Source organism: Ambystoma mexicanum, chromosome 1p (assembly GCF_040938575.1).
Source record: "Ambystoma mexicanum isolate Mex_15411 chromosome 1p, UKY_AmexF1_1, whole genome shotgun sequence".
Lineage (NCBI taxonomy): Eukaryota > Metazoa > Chordata > Amphibia > Caudata > Ambystomatidae > Ambystoma > Ambystoma mexicanum.
This window is the reverse complement of record NC_090921.1, coordinates 195,326,169-195,345,623: the sequence shown is the minus strand read 5'-3', so window position 1 is coordinate 195,345,623 and position 19,455 is coordinate 195,326,169. Positions and strand designations below refer to the sequence as shown.

The following is a 19,455-nucleotide window of genomic DNA, read 5'->3' as shown; positions in this document are numbered from 1 at the left end:
GTATTTGATACTAGGTATAAGGCACAATCTCGAGACCTGGAACTATTAGATCTCACACAAGGCAGGCAAACGATCATCGAATATATAACTCGCTTCAACCAACTAGCTGCAGAGACCTCATGGCTGGTAGAGAAAAAGGTCATTGTGTTTTACAGAGGTCTATCTAATGCTATGAAAGATGCCCTCTCAGTAGTTCCGGCCCTTCCCTCTGTTTTTTGGGATCTAGTGGACCTCACGCTGCAGTTAGATGCTCGCCGATCTGAGCGTAAGGCAGAATCTGGTTTTTCCAGTCAGTCATCCCCAGCTTTGGCGACCACTAATCCTGAACCCATACAAATCGGTAGGATTCAGAGTCCCATCACTCAGGCTGAATGGGAACGCAGAAGAACAGATAATGCCTGTTATTACTGTGGTATCAATGGGCATTATGTGAAAGAATGTCCCTGTCGGCCAAAGAACAAGAATTTGGGTTTTCAGAAGGCTCGCCCTTGAGATCGGGGGTACGGGCGAGCACTTCCATGACCCCCACATAACCCGTTTTCGGTCCCATCAGACCTATTGTGGTCCAGGCCTCATTGAGACCTACTAGGGAGCTTACACACCCTGTACACATAGTGATTGATTCCAGAGCTACTGGCTGCTTCATCGACATTAAGTTAGCTCATGATCTCAACTTACCCTTGATTATGAAGGAACACCCAGAACCGGTACAGGCAGTTGATGGCACTTCCCTTGCTTCTGGCCCTTTCATGCATCAAACTGCCCCTATGGAGGTGGTAATCCAGGACACTCATAGGGAAACAATGTTGTTTGATCTTATCACTACCCCACAATTCGGTATCATTCTGGGCATCCCTTGGTTGAGACAAAATAACCCTTTGATCAATTGGGGAACTGGTCAGGTCACTTTTGAATCCGAGGGGTGCCAACATTTCTGTCTTACAGCACCTGATACTTTCTCCTCTCCTGCCAGTATTCTTGGGGCCATGGCCTCTTCCCATTTGGAAGAATCAGTCCCAACTATTACCAGCACTCATACTGTTGGCAACTTCCATGGAAACTTCTGCATTGCTGCTGAGGAACACGTAGATTCAAGCGTCACGTGAGGTGAATGACTACCAATCACATTCATCATTTGTTAGCACGTGATTTTCCTCACGCTTCCGTTATGTGCATCATGTGACTGTTGTTAGCAGTTAAAAGCATCAGAAGCCACGAAGTCAGTGCTTCTCTGCTGCCTCTTAAGGACTGTTTGCCGTTTTGAATCTCATTGGATACTTAGCCACTACGACCACGCACTGCTTCAAGGATTTTTCTTCGTCGCTCTCCTTGCATCTGTTACCATTGCCCTGGATCTATTTCTACTGGTATTGACCCCGGACACTCTCAACGGACTGCATAAAGGACTGCCATTTGCCTGGAACTTTCTGGCCTTGTAACCACTGGTTTTTGATCTTGTTTTTGGATTCTGGACTCTTGTGCAGATTCATCTTGACCCAGGTGTTGAACTGTCATCCAAGCCTCAATGGATACCGACCCATTTACTCTGCTGTTGATCCCCTGATACATCCCATCATTTGCGGCCTTGTTTACATTACACTTGGGTAAACCTTATTACAACTTGTTTTCATATGACATTATCATCATTGCACCTTGTTTGATAACCATCTATTGCATTACAGCGCTCAGGGGGTCCTTCCGGCGTTCCTGGTTCCAGATTGACGGCTCACTTCACCTGTGGCCTCAAAGATTGCACAGACAGTGATTGGCCATTCTGCCTGTGTGGTACTTGGGGACGGAGGTATTCATTAATCTGCACGACCATCAAGATCAGAACAGGTCTATCACCCACAAGCTAACGGTTTGGTTGAGAAGATGAATGGCTTATTAAAACAGCACTTAGCAAAGCTCATGCAAACGCTTGGACAACATTGTTTGCCTTGATTATCACTTGCACTTTTCGCCTTGCGCAACTTGCCTGGAGGAGATCACAATCTCACTCCACACAAGATTGTTGCAGTTTAACAAATGCATGCATCTATACCTCTGTCACATACAATAACTGAAGTAAATTGTTCTTCATACATTCTAGGGGGAATGTTCCATATGTATCCCACAGAACCTTCAAAATCTCTTCAATATATATTCCTGCAGACAAGGCAGACAGCTCAGCCAGAGCAAACAAGTGATCAAGGAGGACAGTTTCCATAAGCAGAACTTCTCTATCCAGAGGAGAATGTGCACATAAAAACCTTGTCAAGAAGTAGAAAGAGGAGCTCTTCACAGGTCCTCATAAAGTGAGTTAGGCAGCACCCACTGCAGTGAGAATTGAAGGTCGCCGGGGATGGGTTCACATCACCGACATATGCATGGACAAGAGCACCACCTTCCTCTGAGAAGAGTAGCACAGAGCTGCATAATGGGGAGTATTTATGAATTTTCATTACATTTTTTTCAGCAATAAGACTTTATAAAAGACCAGCAAAGGAGGAAGGAGAGAGTATTTTTAAGGACAGTGTTGTTATGAGTAGATGGCAAACATTTTAGTTATTTGGAGTATAATGATATTAACATGCATTTGTGTATTTAATTGGTTTGGGTTTTGAACAAATAGAGTGGTATACAGTTAAATGACAATGTGAATAGAGGGAAAATTATCTTAATTGATGAAGAGGCTTTACGTCGTGACAATGAAAAAGGGCAATTTTTATCACCTGGAAACGTCTGGTATGATGAAATGTTACATGTGGGAAAAGAAAGGGCTAAAGGCACATGCTTCCTCTGCTCACTCATCCCACATGTAATAGGGGTGCCCAAGCTCTTCCTGCCTCAGGGTGTGTCTTATGAGGAAGCAGGATGCCTAATACACCTATCCGCAGAGCAAATGTCACAGTTCAGTGTGTGGATGAACAGGAAAAATGTCTATGCCAATAATTATGTGAAATGAAACAGAATGCTCAAAAAAGAGAGACATAAATATGATAGTTGAATATATAACAAAAGTGGGGAGCTGAAAATGAGTGAACACCAAAGATTGCAGTGCATAAATAAGGAGGACAAAAGCATTCCCTGGTATCGCATAGGACCAGTATTGAGAATAATAGGGGCAGTGTGGTATGGTGGCAAATGGAAAGGGGGAATAATGTGATGTTGTGATGTTGTGCTGAAGTGTTGCTGGGATAAGAACAAAGAGTAGCAGCCAAAGTGCATGGCAATTGTAAGGTAATTTGTGGAAAATATGGACATACATTGACCTGGTTAAATGAGAAACACCAACAAGTTGACATAAAGAGCTTTACAGTATTCCTTCTGTGTTTCAGGGCCAGTGGGTCTATCCATCTGGTGACTAATATCGGCTTTGCCAAGGTGATGAAGAGTGTGTCGCTGATGCAGGGGACAGCAGCCATAATGGACATGTGGTGGGCCTGTGGATATAAGGCCTATGCCCAGTTTCTACCTTATTGGAGTGGGTACTGTGCAATGGTTACTCTGCACAGCCCTTCCTCAGTGTCACCTTGAAACAGCACTTCCATGGAATTTGATCTAAATGAGAGAGTTGTGCAGCCAAGTGAACAGCAACAATAAAGTGCTGAAAATGTAGTCACTATCCGTGATGAATTTCGGCTGTTTTCAAAGGTGACCACATTCTTTACATCCTATCTGCTTCCAGGAGTGCAGGCTGCAGCCAATGCAAAATGGCTTCAGCTGACATATTATGAGTTGCTGCAATTGGCCAATTCAAAAGCAAAAGGCCTAAATGCAAGGAAAGGTTGAGGGCACTTCATTTAGTGGCTCTCCAATATCGTTATGTTCTGGAACTTCTAACTGCTATAGAAGGAGGAGTGTGTGCTTAGTTTGTGAGTAGCTATTGTAGCGTGATTCCTGATGGAGAGGCTTTCGAATTAAACATTGAACGCAGCTATCAGTGAAATACAGACACTCCACAAAAGGATGACAAGTGAAGCTAGTGGAGCGCAGTAAAATATTTGACTGGACAGGTATTTCACATGGGTGCCCATATGGCTTTCGGGAGTATTTCGAGTGACTGTACCCACATTGGTCCTCATGCACATCACCTTCTGCATTGGCAAAACTTTATTTACACTCTATACTAACAAAAAAGGAAGAAAACTCATGTTTCCCCTGAATGTTGATGGGGAAATGCTAGAAATATGCCAAGTAACAAGCTAACAAAGGGTGATAACAATAATTAGGTATATTGGGTCACAGTACAAACTGAGGATGTTGAAAACTAAGAGGCCTACTGAATGTCAAGTGAATATGGATGGGGAAAGCTGTATGTTGATAAATTGGCCAATAGAAAACTGGGAAGAGGACAGGGTGCATGCATGGAACACAAAAGGTGTGGGTAAGTTAAGAACAAATGGCAGAATGGGGACTGAAGGGAGGTATGGATTTAGTTATTGATAGATCAATAAAAGGGGGAATAGTATGATAAAATTGCAAATTCAGTGCAGTAAAAAGGTGCAAACGTATCAGCTGCAGGAGTAGCACTTTGAACAGGGAGGGGCCTTCCTTGATAGAAACACAGTAATTTGCACCAGGCTGAAGAGTGCCCCAAATAAGAGTTTTATTAAGTTAATAAAACATAGATAATAAAGATGTGTCACAGTTAAGTATATACGGTTTAGCATTAGGCTAAGGCACTGCAGCCAATAGGCCTCAGAGCATGCTCTTTGGAAACAAGTGCTCATTTCATTAATTTACTTAGTAGCTGCAGAGGCTGGTAGCACATTGCAAATCTCACGTTCCCAGGATCTCACAGTAGGAATTGAACAATGTTTGTTACTTTCAAGGCCATAAAACAGAGCTCATGGGTGCCGCGGAAAGACAATAAATGCAAAATCGTATTATAATGCAGCATTTTATTTTACGACGCCTGATCTACTGAAGGTTTCAGAATACCCATGGCAGTTTCAAATTTCCCCTAAGTACATCTCTGCCTAGGAAGAAGTTTGAAGAGTTAGTAATATGCAATACTAAAGCAGCAACTTGTACTTGGTTCATGGCTGTGTCATGGTAGAAGATGTTCTCATGAGAACACAGATGGAGATGACCAGGGCAGTTGAATAAATATCTGCTGGTCATCTGAAATGTTTGAGTGAGTTGGCACTATGATGCAGGAATTTGGGGTTGGATTGTGACCTCACAATGGGAAAATAGAGTGGTATGGTGAGGTTTGTGGGAACCAATCCTAGAAGATACTGTATGCCCTTTTCTAGGGGTATGAAATGATCACACCAATCAGCTTCTTGTGGAGAAATATTTTAATGTTGCAAAATGGTTGGTGCTAATTATACCTTAAAGTTATAAAGGCTTTTGTTTTTGGGGCATATATTTTTGACAGCACATTTTATTCAGTTCTCTTCCGCATTCTGTTTGAATTTCACTTTCCTGGCTGAGACTGGGCCCATATTAAAGTTGCGTTACTTCTTGTTTTATGTACATTTCTTTTTGAATACTTTTGCAATTTTTACGAGTGAACTCCAAGGCAACCCCCTGAACATAACACCTGCGAAGGAGAATTCAATTTGTCACAATAAAGCCGGGGAACATGGGTAATGTATCTATTAAAGGGCTTTAAGGAAAAGATGTACTGGGAGTTTGGCTCTATTGAAGAGTGGAGTGAAACATTAGCTAAAGGGAAAAATTGACTTGTGCTTAGGGATTGTGGCAAGGCAAAGTAAAGTAAAGGTTGCATATACCAGACAAAGAAACACAAATGGCATAACAAGGAAATCATACATCAGGCAGGTATCAACCTGAGACAGCAAAGCTATTACTTGCACTCGAAAAATGCTGAGAAAAACTACAACCATTGAGAGAACATTATGCTACAAAGACACTGTACTCTGTCTTTCCATTGTAAGAGGGAGGTACTCCAAGAAGTTGGAACAGACTAATGGCCTCATTATACGTAAACCAGGCCAGAAATAAAGGTGCTGCTAAAATACAGCAACTTTCCTGGACCGGTTCATTTACAGTCTACCGGAATGGGCACTGAACAACCAGCAGGCTGACCTGCCAGTATTTCAGGCCCCTACCAACAGGATTTTCCCTGATGCACCAGCACTGTTACTAATGGTGTCTCAAGGTTTCCATGCCCATGGAGTCTGTACCCCCGCCTTTGATATCCCGAAAGCACCGCAATGTCAGGTGGCAGTAACGGTAATATGAAGTTCCCGACAACCCGCCGGTAGCACCAGCAAGTTACCGGAAAATTCATAATGAGGGCCAACGGGTTGCCATCAATTCCGGAATGAATCAAAATACTTGTAGTAGTTTCAGCATAATTGCAGAGGTCAGGACCATAACAAGCAGTCAATGGAAAGATAGCTGGAGGAATACATTTGTGCAAACCCAGAATCATTTGAAAACCTAGGGTATTGAGAGTATATTGAACATCTCAAAGTTTTAGAATGTGTTCATGTTAAGTTGATGTCAGTGTCAGGGTAATCAAGGTTTATGTAAAAAATCTGTTAAGGTGGTCACAGCCTTACTTGTCAGAGGATATGTAAATGAACATAGCCTATGATTGAAGGAGTAATATCTTTTAAATGACAGTTTGTTCAAAGAGAAAGTAAAATGAACATCTGAAACACATCTTTAAAAGACAAAGACTGTGGCGTACACATAAGGGGCCTCTATGCCTTTATTGACATTGACTCTGAACTTTGCTACGATCCCGTTGCGCTCTGCTTGATGTATTACTGAGCCTATTACTGTTCTCTTATGATCATTATCTGTCTCAGCATACCTGGGCTTGCAGGTCTATACTACATCCTGCCTCCAGCCGGCATTAAACCTGCTTTGGTATTTACATATTCTATATTACGTGACCAGTACTCGGCTATTACACTCACACTGTTACAGTAACGACATTATAAAAATGCTTTTGTTGTCACTGCACCTGTTATGGTCCATACACTCCTGCGGACCCCCAGGCCCTTGCCTATTATCCTTAGTCACTGTCGCTCATAGTTAGCCTACCATAGTATGCTAATGAACCGCCCCTGCCTAGTACTTAGAGCTTATGCTGATGCTGCCCTGACAGTATTTGGCTTGTTTCAAAGTATTCTGCGCTCTGTGCATACTCTGTTCCAGGCTCTCCTAGCTGTAGTCGAATCTGCCCTTCGATCTGTGTTAGAGCTTCTGTGCACCTTGTATACTGTGCTTCAGGCACACCTAGCTAAAGTCAAATCTGCCCACTGTGATCTGTGCTAGAGCTTCTGTGTACCTTGTATACTGTGTTTCAGGCACACCTAACTAAAGTCGAATCTGCCCACTGTGATCTTCGCTAGGCACACCCAGCTAAAATTGAACCTGTTTACTGCGACCCACCTCTCACTGCTAATATGCCAGGCCATTGCACCCTATATTCCTTCATGATACTTATCACTCTTCAACTGCTCACCAGTCTAGCAGCTACTCTTCTAGTGGAGATGAAATCACCTCTTCCTACCTCCCCTAGCATGGCACCCAAGCCCACTAGTCTTGCCGTTCCTAACTTCCAGTCCTCAGGTAAATATATTTCACGTACACTAGAACTCTAAAACTACGTAGTAGACTCCCCAAAAACTACAAGCCTCTCACAAGATCGCTACCACCCTCCAATAAGAAAACTAACTGCTACCATATCTCGTCACTTACTAGTGTCTAACTGCACATCACCCTACCCATTTGTAGTACACCCGAGACTCAGACTCCCACTCTAATTTCTAAGGCATTGGCCCCCATTAGCCTTACCCCTGGCCTTATTACAACCAAAGAAGATAATCAACCCCTCAAGGGAGCACTCCTTAACGCAAGATCCCTGGTGGCTCACACCATCGACATAGCTGACTTAATCACAGTAGACAGTCTAGACTTCTTAGCCATAACTGAATCATGGTTACATAGTGCCGCAGGATCTGCACTCTCACTAGCCATCCCAGAAGGATATACCATCCTCAGACAAGACAGAGATGGATCCTGAGGTGGTGGAATAGCCATCATATCCAGAGAGAGCCTATCTATGAGAATAGTAGCCCCTCATGACCTGTAATCATGCAAATCTCTCTCCATCAAGCTACCACTAAAGAATTCCCAATCACTTACCATGCACGTATTTTACAGACCCCCGGGGCCTACTGGCTCTTTTGAAGAGGACCAACACAACTTAATTGCAAATAATCTCAAACCCACCTCCCAAGTACTGTTGCTTGGTGATTTTAACTTAGGCCTAAACGATCCTTTGGACAAACAGGCACCGCAAATAATAAACTCCCTCAATGCATTAGTATTAACACAAAAGGTAAGCGCCCCCACCCATATCAAGGGTAGAACCTTGGATTGGGTAGCCAATCACAATTGTACAGCTACTATTACTTCCATTTCTCCCCTATCTTGGACTGAACATTATCTCGTATCCTTGACACTCTCTACTAACAAGAGACTCAGAGCTCCCCAAGTAGCACCACCATGCCCAACCAGGTTAAAAGAGATATAACAGTGGATAGTGTGATCCCTAATATTCTACCCACCCTAGATTCTTTGCCAGATAGCATGGACCCAAGCACTCTGGTGCAAGAGTATAACAAGATCATGCTCTCCACTCTAGACAAAGTCACCCCTCTCAAATTGAGAGCTAGTAAAGCCAGACTACACCTTAGCAAGTGGTTCACTCCACAATTAAAGGACCTGCGACTATTAAAAAGAAAATGTGAAACCGACAGGCGCCTTTGCCCCTCCCATGAGAACAAAAAGAAGCTAGCGTCCACTGCATCACAGTATAAAAAAGAAATTTGCCAGGCAAAAAGAAACTCCTACAATGAACGTATAGCTAATTCCAACTATAGTATGAAAGAATTATTCACAATTCTAAAAGAACTAGAGTCCCCTACCTCTCCACCAGATATCTGCATTAAAAATAAGAACTGGTGTTGAGAGATACAACAAGCACTAACCAACAAATTCAATACTCTCCAAACTAAAATAAAAAATAAGAAAGACTCTCTGAACTTATCTCAACCAACTCACTACTCCCCACCAAATGCAAATATTTCCGATCCAACTGTCACATTCCGCTTCACTAAAATAACTATCCTCGAAGTGGAAAAAACCATCCTCTCTTTCAAACCATCTAATTGTAAAGGAGATATATGCCCAGCTCATATCATAAAAGAGGCTGCTAGAGACCTCTCCCCTTTTATTTCCAAACTAATTAACACCTCCTTTGCCTCCGGCACCGTCCCAGCTAATCTCAAACAATCATGGGTGCGCCCGCTTCTGAAGAAGCAAACCTTAGACCCACTTATCGCTACCAATTACCGCCCCTTCACAACGGTACCATTCTTACTCAAAATCCTAGACAAAATTGCATATGTGCAGATCCAAAAACACCTCGAACAGCACAAACTCCTAGGGGTCCGACAATCAGTATTCCGACCTCTACACTGGATGGAAACTGCCCTGATAGATCTGAAGACACAGATCAATGAGTTGAGAGATCAAGGGAAAACAGCATTAATATTGCTACTTGATCTCTCAGCTGCATTCAACCTGGTCGATCATAAGGTCCTCTGTAGGCACCTTGACACAGCAGCCCATTTCTCCATAGGCGCTGTTAAGTGGATAGAATCCTTCTTGAGCAACAGAACCAGCAGAGTATTCTCACCCTACGCAGCTGCGGATCCCGCCCCTATCATGTGCAGGGTCCCTTAGGGTTCCTGTGTGTCCCCCACTCTCTACAATATATTCACCAAGCCACTGTTCGATGATCTGTACCTTCTGGGTGTCACCTACACTAATTATGCAGATGACACTCAGATTCTCCTCCCTCTTTCTGGGGATCACGGCAAGGTCTTGGCGTTGGTGAATAGAATCTATCTCATCATTCAGGCATGGATGGCCACTCATGGCCTATGCCTATATGATGACAAGACAGAGCTGATAATCCTCGGCTCCCCCTCTAACATCTCCAAACTAGGTCATGAATATGCTTCCTTCATCATTGACGGCAACAGCACCACTGTCTCCAAAGAGGTAAAAACTTGTGGTTTCTACCTTGACGCAACGATGTCCTTCAATAAACAAATTAATTCCCTGCTTCTACCACAGCCTACACATGTAAGCTGATTAGAGCAGGCAGGCCCTTCTTCTCTAATGACAGCTGCCTGATACTGGCCAGAGCATTAATTCTATCAAGGTTAGACTATTGCAACGCCCTCTATAGCAGTGCTAATAAAACCATTATTCAAAAACTCCAAATATTACAGAACAATGCCATCAGAGCTGCACTATGCATTAACAAAAGAGTGCACATCTCTGCAATCAGACGCCATCACAAATGGCTATCTACCCACAACAAAATACAACTAAAAATTACCTACCTGACACATAAAGCACTACACAATGCTGCACCAAGCTACATAATTGACAGAATATCCAGAAGAACTTCCATTAGACCCTCCAGAACTGTCAACACTCATTGTCTGGTAGTACCCAGATTCAAATCCTCTAGGATTGGCAGCAATAGCTTCCCTGTGAAGGCCGCTAAACCTTTGAATTCCCTGCCTCATCAGTTGAGAGCTGACCTACCCTACTCTTTCTTCAGAAAGAACCTTATCACTCACCTCAATCTGACTGAGAACCAGTCTCCTTGAAATTCTGGCACGATCGATTGTAAATTTTGTACATCCCTAGACTAAGATGTAAATAACTCTGCCTCTCTGTGCAACTTGATTTGTATATTGTATTTTGCTTTTTCTCCATGTGTAACGTGACTATTTGTATATCGCCTGTACATTATGTAACCTTGTAAGCTTTGCATATCCTTGTTGCGCCCTTATACTCTCTGGTCTGGTGCACCTTATAAAGGCAATAAACAAACAAACAAACGTGTATGTATTACACAGGTATATGACTGCACTGAACAAATAACAAATAACACACAATAGTCTAATAAGCACTATCTGAAGGATCTGTTGTTTCATTGTATATGATTAACACATATGTCAGTGTGTCCCAGACTTACAGTTACAAAATTCCTGCCTGATTCTAAAATTACTAATCTCGGTGGCTGACTTTACCCTCCCCCACACAACCCCTTCCATTGGCTTATTGCAAACCACAATGGGGTATAGTGATGTATTTTAAACCACAAGGGTACTCTTTTTTCCAATTTTATAAATATGAAAAGCCTATGTTTGTTTGGCGTGGTATAGATGCTGCACATTCGCTATGAAATCTCTTAATGAAGCCCATCAACTCTAACTATTTTATAAACTTTTGGAGGACAAAAGACTGAATCATTCCTGCACAGATTCAATCGTATGACCTGCAGTTTTCACACATATTACAGCAGCAGGCATATTAATGTATTGAGTTATCTTGCTATGGAGTTTATTGTTTTGGTTTTCTGGATACAATACACTATTGGGCATACTTTTCACTTATTACCAACGCATCCGGCATCACTCTACCCCATCCTGCAAACTTTGGCAGTACTTCCTCCTGTTGGCAGTGTGTAATATTTGAAACAAGGGGCATTCATGGTAGTGTACCAGAAAGACAAAGTGAGGTTATGTGCCCATCGCAAGTGAGTGAGTGAGTGTGATCAGATCAATATTGAGCATTATTATAGGGTTCTCTTTAGTGACATGGATCCTAGGTGCTGGAGAATAAGTAGTGTTGCACAGAGTACAAACACTACATCAATTATTACTTAAAGGAAGGTTGGGAGGGACTTGGTATATCTGATACAAGAAGGCCATGTGTTCCAATATTTCTGACCTACACAGAGGATAATCTAACAATATAACAGAATCTGTCCAAAGCATGGTCCACCCAGGTATGTCAAGTACCATGAATATGAGCTCCTGAATGAGATTGGGATGAAGAATATATGGAGATTGCCAAAGCTTCACACAGTTTCAGGGCAGTGGAAAAGTCTAGCCAAATCTTAAAGTCCTCCTGTCAAGGATTGTCTTTGCTGTAGTGTGTAAGGTGGTCATAAAATGCAATCATTAACTTTGGAGCAAGCAAATGCCCTTGCTGGCCTGCAAATAGTGACAATGGTAAGAGAAGTATTGTGGTCCAGTAGGCATTTGCATACCAAACATTCAAACAACCTAGTCAATGGAGTACCCGCCAGATGGGTGTGATCTACACACAACCAGCTAATTTCCCTCTGTTCATGGCATTGACTTTGGAGGGTGCAAGCAGAAGTGTTTCCACCAAGGTGGAGTAGTTCTCTGCACCATAATGTTTTGTAAATCATTGGAAGATGCTCTTGTAATTTTGAGCAAAACATCTCTCTCATTACCAGAATCCTTCCAATTATATTGGAGACTAGCATCCAACCACGGAGGGAGTCTATTTGTTCACTGAATACATATCGTCTATTTTGAAAAGCTGCCTCATCTAAAACCATTATGTATGTCTTCATCACTAACTGAATGTGGCCGTGTTTTCTCTCTTTAGGTCCCTACCTCACTGTGCAGTCCCAGCTGCACCTCGGGATTCAGAAGAGCTGCCAAACCGGGGCAGCCAGTTTGCTGCTTCCATTGTGTCCGCTGCTTATTGGGAGAGATCTCTAACCAAACGGGTAAGAGAACGAGCGCAAGAACATACTTAAATGTTCTTCATGATGAAAAGTAAAGACAGCTTATTTTGTTCTATTATGTTCAATTCTTAGATTCCATTGAATGCATAAAATGCCCTTGGGATCAATGGCCTAACCAGCAACAAGATTGGTGCATCCCAAAGATCACAGTGTTCCTCTCTTATAATGAAACCTTTGGAGCCATATTGACAGCAACCACCATTTTGTACTCCACAATCCCTGTTGTCATCTTGAGCATCTTCATTCATCACAAAAGCACTCCCATCATTAAAGCAAGTAATTCCTATCTCAGCTACCTTCTGCTCGTGTCCCTCACCCTCTGCGTTCTCTGCTCTTTGGCTTTTATTGGTTATCCGACGTCAGAAAAATGCCTTCTCCGACAGCCGGCTTTCGGCATCACTTTTACTCTTTGTGTCTCTTGCATCTTAGCTAAAACTATCATGGTGGTCATCGCCTTCAATGCCACAAAGCCCAACAGTGATTTAAGGAAATGGATTGGTCCTCAGCTGTCCTACACAATCATCAGCGCTAGTACACTGATTCAATTTCTTCTGTGTGTTTTTTGGTTGGTTGTCGCTCCACCTTTCTCTGAATATAATACCCATGCTCAGCCTGGTATGATCATAGTGGAATGTAATGAGGGATCTCCCATTATTTTCTGGTGCATGCTGGGATATCTTGGACTTCTGGCCACCATCAGCTTTTTAGTGGCCTTCCTGGCCAGAAATTTGCCTGGCAGCTTCAACGAGGCAAAGTTCATCACCTTCAGCATGCTCGCCTTCCTCAGTGTCTGGCTCTCATTTATTCCTGCCTACCTCAGCACTCGTGGCAAGTACATGGTGGCCATGGAAATATTTGCTATATTGACTTCCAGTTTAGCTTTGGTGGTCTGTATATTTTTCCCTAAATGTTACATCATTATTTTCCAGCCGAAGAGAAATACCAAAGAATATTTAATGGGAAAGTGTTCTGGGCAACCCGCGATTTTACCATTGCCCCAACTCAGTTGAATGTCACTTTCTCTTTATCTTCTCATCATGATATTTCCTTTTGCACACATCTAGTCCAGGGGCTATTGTAAAAACCCCAGCTGTTTCAAATCTTTGTTACTATCTGCATGTAAATGAATGTCTGTAAACTCTGGTATTGATATACACGACCACGTGAAATCAATGCATGTCTACTTTGTGAACATTTTGTCTCTCCTCCAACCTAGGAACGTCATTTGAGGGTCACCAGGGGTAGCAGCTGCAACCCCGGCTTGCTTCCCTGTCACCCCTGGAATTACCTCTACTACTTTAGGTTTAGGTATGCAGAGGCAGTGTGAAAAAAGACATGAAGCTAATTCTTAGAGCCCTTTTTATTTTCGTAATTCGCCCTATGAAGTTTGACCTTCTCATGTGCTTTATTTTCAAAGGTGTAGCTGTAGATTATGTATGATATGCGGGATGCCACAAAGGCAGTGTTTATTATTTGGAGACAACTTGATTGTTGTATGTTTCAGAGGCCTGTGATTTTGTGCAAATATATTCCATGGTGTGTGTTACTTTGGCCTAGATTTTCCTGTATCCAGGTAAACTGGTTTTTATATCATATTTGTATGTATAACTTCATGTCTGACTCCTCATTTTTCCTGTTTCAAAGCTCTGTAAAAATAGGTGCTATTACTATGGAATGTAATAGTACTTAATCTATCAATGTTAGATCGATGAAGGTCTGAAATCTGAACTTGTCATAGTTGAGATTTAAACTTTGCAATAACAACTCACTATGCTGTTTAATCAATTGTGCATCCCACAACCTTCTTCTGTCCCCTCCAGTATTTTTTTAAACACAATATATCACTTCTCTTATTAGGTTTACCATTGTGTAATGACATATTCCTCCTGCATATAATTACTGTGATAATAAGTGTTATATGTTTTTTCTTTTTTTATGGTAACATCTTCAGTTTAAATACAAAGAGTTTAACTTTTGTTTCAACAATTCATCTAATATCTTTTTTTTCTTTTTCGAGATTTGGCAAAACAAGAAAGAAAAGAAAAATAGAGCACAACCACAATGATAGGATAGTGAGAGTAAGGTCAGGGAACCTCTTTCATTTAGTTAATTAAAGTCCTTCAACGGATTGGCTATTTACTATTGACACTTCTGCATCATTGTGCATTTCATGGTTTCCATTTGCTAGAATCATGTCCATATAGTCAATCACTGCGTAACACAACTTTATGTTGTTCCCTGAAATAATGTGGGTCCACCCCGTGTCCATATCTTTATTAATTAGAGCAAATCTTCCAAGATGGGGTGTTCGTAGATTTCTTGTTCCTGTGCAGGCAATCAATAGATGTTTCGAGGATTCAATTGCAGATTTGCAGAAACGACATTGATTGTCTGCCGTGTCTTTGTCTCTTCTTAACCATAACATTTCATTTGTTTCGAGAGCGTTCAATGTAAGTCTTAAGAATTGTTCACGATGATGTCTTGAGGGGCAGTGTAACAAGTATCTAGGAGGCACATTTAGTTTGTTTTCACCAATTCCTAGAGACAATGCAGACTTGAGATTTCAGCATTTCTCCAGATTGGTTATCCAGTTCCAGGACTCAAATTTCTTTTTGGCAATTTGCAGGCATTTTAACAGATCGTTTCTCTTTGTATCGGCGGCTGTCAAGATCTCATACAGACACGACATCCAGGCATTTAAAAGGCCAGTCACTGGGTGTTCATTTTGGGTTTTAAATATCTGATATGCTGGAATGGAATGGCTCAAGAGCATGTTTCTCATTGTCGTCAGCGACTTCCACATGACCCTAGAAAGCAGTGAGTTTACAGACAATTCATATCTGATTGCTGTCATTGAGATGTGTTGAGGTAGTTTTGGTACACACAGCACCAGAAGCGACCCTCTAACATATGCCAGGTGGTCTCGAGGATGTTCCAACCTGCTTCAGCACCAAATGCAATTGCAGGTACAACCTTTTGCCAATAAAAGGTTAATACTGGTGCTAACGTGAACTTTACAAATTCTTTATATAGTTTGGCACCTTGCAGTCCAAAGTTTGTCATCTTGTTTTTTAAATCTTGGATCCATGGGCCTTCGCAGATTGTGTTGTTAAACAAGTTCCTAAGTAGTGTATTGATGTCACATTGCTCAGATTTTCACCCGTAATTTGCCATCGGAATGATTTGTCTTTTTCGTTTCCTGGAGGCCCAATGGCCATTATCTTGGTTTTTGTTGTGTTTACTTCTACTTCTAGGTCATTGTCTCTCAAATACTCATAATGTTTGGTCATCAATCGTTGTAAGCCAACCTGAGTACAATTCATTAAAACCAAGTAGTCTGCATATGTTATACATGTTATTGGTAATTTGTTAATTTTTGGCGAAAAGCATTGTACTTGAGCCAGGCCAGTTGGTAAGTCCGATATGAACATCTTGAATAGTTCTGCGGCTAAGGGACAACCTTGCTTTACACCTTTTTTGGTTTTTATGATGTCTGACAAGTTGCCCGTATTGTTGAGTCTTATTCGTACAGACGTGTTCGTATGCAAGGCCATTACAGGATCTAACAGGGCTGCAGGGCATTTCCAGTATTATAGTTTAGACCAGATCTTTCCACAGTTGATACTATCGAAGGCCCGTCTCATATCGATAAAGGCAAGGTATCGTTTTTTTCAAGCTTTCAATGCCTCCAGTTTCAGTATATTTAAGACCAAGAGATTTACATCAACACCAACTCCCTCTGTAAAGCCTGTTTGGTGAACATCGACAGTCTTGGCAGACTGTACCCACACAGCCAACTCTGCCGATGAAAAGAGACAAAAATCTTAACAATAGTATCGAGAAGGGCAATCGGGCGTTAGTTTGCTGGATTGTCCCATTTGCCCTTTTTGTAAATCGGAACAACAACAGCCGTCAGCCATGATTCTGGTATCACTTTAGATGTCATTACTCGAGAGAACAGTAATTCGATGAATTGTGCCCACTGTGATGTATGCTTTTGGAGCATTACATGGGAGATTAAGTCGGGGCCAGCCTCTCCTGAGTTTTTTAGTCTTTTAATTGCCATTTCGATATCGTCCTGAGTGATCTTCATTCCCCTTCATTCCCCATGGGGCGTCGTGATTGCTGGTCTTGACCAGAGGTTCCCATACTGGCTTTTTATAGACTGCTGCAAAGTGATTTTCCCATGCAATGCCTGTGATTTCATTAGAGATGGTAGTTGAGCATTTTAAATGGCCTCCATTGAGAATGGCCCAGATGTCTCTGATGTTTTTCTTTACCAATAGCGTCATCATTAGTTCCGCTCAATTCTGGTCAATTATCATGGCCTGCGATTTTGCCCAATTTCTATACTGCTGCTGCCTTCGTTTAACCACTGAGGTGGCAGTCAATAGTGTTTATTTCAGCTGTCTCAAGTCGCGCCTTAGATTTTTCTTTGCGCTTTGAATGATGCTGCTGAACATGTGTTTATGAAGATAATTTGCTAGATTCAAAGCAGCAGGTGTCTGTGTAAGGTGTGTCACCAGAGGAGCATAATCGACCACCTGATGATGATCTGCATTAGCAAATGTTAGTGTCAGCAGATTTATTTGGGATCCATTTATCTGTAGACGATTACTGCCATTATTTACAGTGACTGGCAATTCACATCTCTGAGGAGACGCACCCGCTCCATTAAGAAGCAGAGACACAAGAGGTCATGGTCACTGTTTAACATCGGAATGACTTGCATGTAAATAGTCCTTTCGACTACATTACGTGATGCCCAGATATAATCTAGTATTTTCTGGGTTTGGGCACATTGCCACATGGATTGAGGAGGCTGATCCCCCTTTACATTGCCATTCAGTATTGCACAATTTGTTGTTGTCATTGCTGTTTGCCAGATTCGTCTTTTGCTACTTATTTCTTGTTCAGATAAACGTGTGTTGATTTTGCTTTTTCATCGTATTCAAACCATACGCAGTTCAGATCACCACAGCATATGATTGAAAGGTTGTTATAAGCTAATATGGAATTGTCCATAAGCTGGGTGATTGAGTTTACAAAGTTCTTTGTACTTATCTTTGTCGGATTCCAATATCCATTTATTAGGAGAAGATATATGCGATTTGTCTTTGTCCCATCAGTGGTTTGGAAGACTGTGGCTTGCACATATGAATTGGGATTGAAGGACTCCAAAGGTAGCCATCCTTTGTTGATCTTTATCATAGTTATTAATCCTGAATACGGACATCCTTACAGATTTTTCACGGCAGGATTTTGGAATGTAGTAAAGCGATATCGTGTTGGTTTCTCACTAGCCATGTTTCTTGTAGACAAATGGCAAATGTGTTGTCCAAAGATACGTCAAAATCACTGAACAGATGACCAAAGCCTCTTGTGTTCCATGACAAAATTACATATGTATGCTCCTTAGCTTCCAATTATGGCTAATGGCGATAGCGTTGAATGTCCTGAGTTGTTTGCTGTCCACGTCGAGTTTCAACTCGACCTTCACTTTTTTGCTTCTCGAGATTCCAGGTTCCTTTCATCTGACTTCTTGGATTTTTGTGCCGAAGCTCTTTCAACAGTTTTGCCTTGTATCAAGGTCAGGTCAGATCCAAAAGCAAGCAGTTTGTTGGCTGCTTTCAAGAGAGTATTACGTACTGCGGCTGCAACGATGTGCAGAAGGACTTGATCAGATGTCTTCTCAGTAGGATATTCCACAATCTTGATATCTTCGGAATGTATTGTTCGTAATGACGGGACACATTCAAATAATTTCAGCATATTCGTGCTATTTAAGTTCACCTCGTTATCATCCGACTGTAGTAGACAAGAATCGTCGCCACCTGACGCATCATCACTAGCTACTTCATCATTGTGTGAGTATGTGAATAAATCACACAAATCAATTTCTGAAGAGGCTGCTACAGACGAAATGCTTGTCTCATCAGAAGATAATCACATCCGTTTGTTGGCTTGTTTCCTTATTGCCGCTTTGTCAGAGGCAATTGTGGCCTTATTGGAGACCCAATTTTGCTTCAGTGATTCCTTGCGTTCAAGATGATTGAACATGGCAGGTTTCGGAGGCAGTGATACATTCCTGATGAATTTTTTTATGTCGGGCGACTTTGCTTCTTCTTGGTGGTTTGCACTGGTTTTTGCTCCTGCCTCACCAGATCATGCCTTCCTGTTTACCAGGCCCACTTTTGCCGATCCTATGAATATGCCAAACGAGGCGTGTCGTAAACTGCCGTCTGATGTCACATCATGACTGCCATCTGGCGCGATAGGTTGATCATTGTCAGATGTTTGCTGGAGAGCCGAGCCAACATCTTCGTTTACTTCAAGATGAGTAAGACCCGGTTTAGGTGTTTTCGCACATAAACCTGTGGCCTTTGTGACTGCGATTTGCACTATGACTGTTGTTACATTACCAATTTGTCTTATGCTCGCTTTCAATTGGGTTATTCCTGTCATTGGGCTTCCGTGGTTTATCATCGCCTTCGATTTAGAAACAATATCTTGGATGTCGAAATCACCATTACTCAATTTCGCCAGAGGCCCGGTATTGTGTCTCATCCATTTTACGGCTTCCAGTAAACCTTCAGATAGGCTGTCATTTTGGCAGTGATGTCGTGCAGCCAAATCTCCCAAGCGCTTCTGCCAACAAATTGTCAGATCCGTTTTGATCTGTTTGTGTAGAAATGCTGTGAAAGAATCAATTTTTTCCATTTTTTGCATAACATTTTTCAATATGGCAGCTTGATCACTAATCGTTTCATTGAGAGATTCATACAACTTTACAAAAGAGATCATAGCCAAGGATGAGGCAGCCAACACAT

The 19,455-nt window shown here is 42.0% G+C and overlaps 1 protein-coding gene across 1 annotated transcript in view; it reads left to right on the top strand.

Moving 5' to 3' along the window:
• LOC138465258 (extracellular calcium-sensing receptor-like) overlaps positions 1 to 13,635 on the top strand; it is a 62,141-nt gene extending 48,506 nt beyond the window's left edge. Inside the window, exons 4-5 of the mRNA XM_069607221.1 lie at positions 12,484 to 12,607; positions 12,698 to 13,635. Coding sequence (XP_069463322.1) covers positions 12,484 to 12,607; positions 12,698 to 13,635 — 1,062 coding nt within the window. The remainder of the gene's footprint in view (positions 1 to 12,483; positions 12,608 to 12,697) is intronic.
• The last annotated feature ends 5,820 nt before the right edge of the window (positions 13,636 to 19,455 follow it).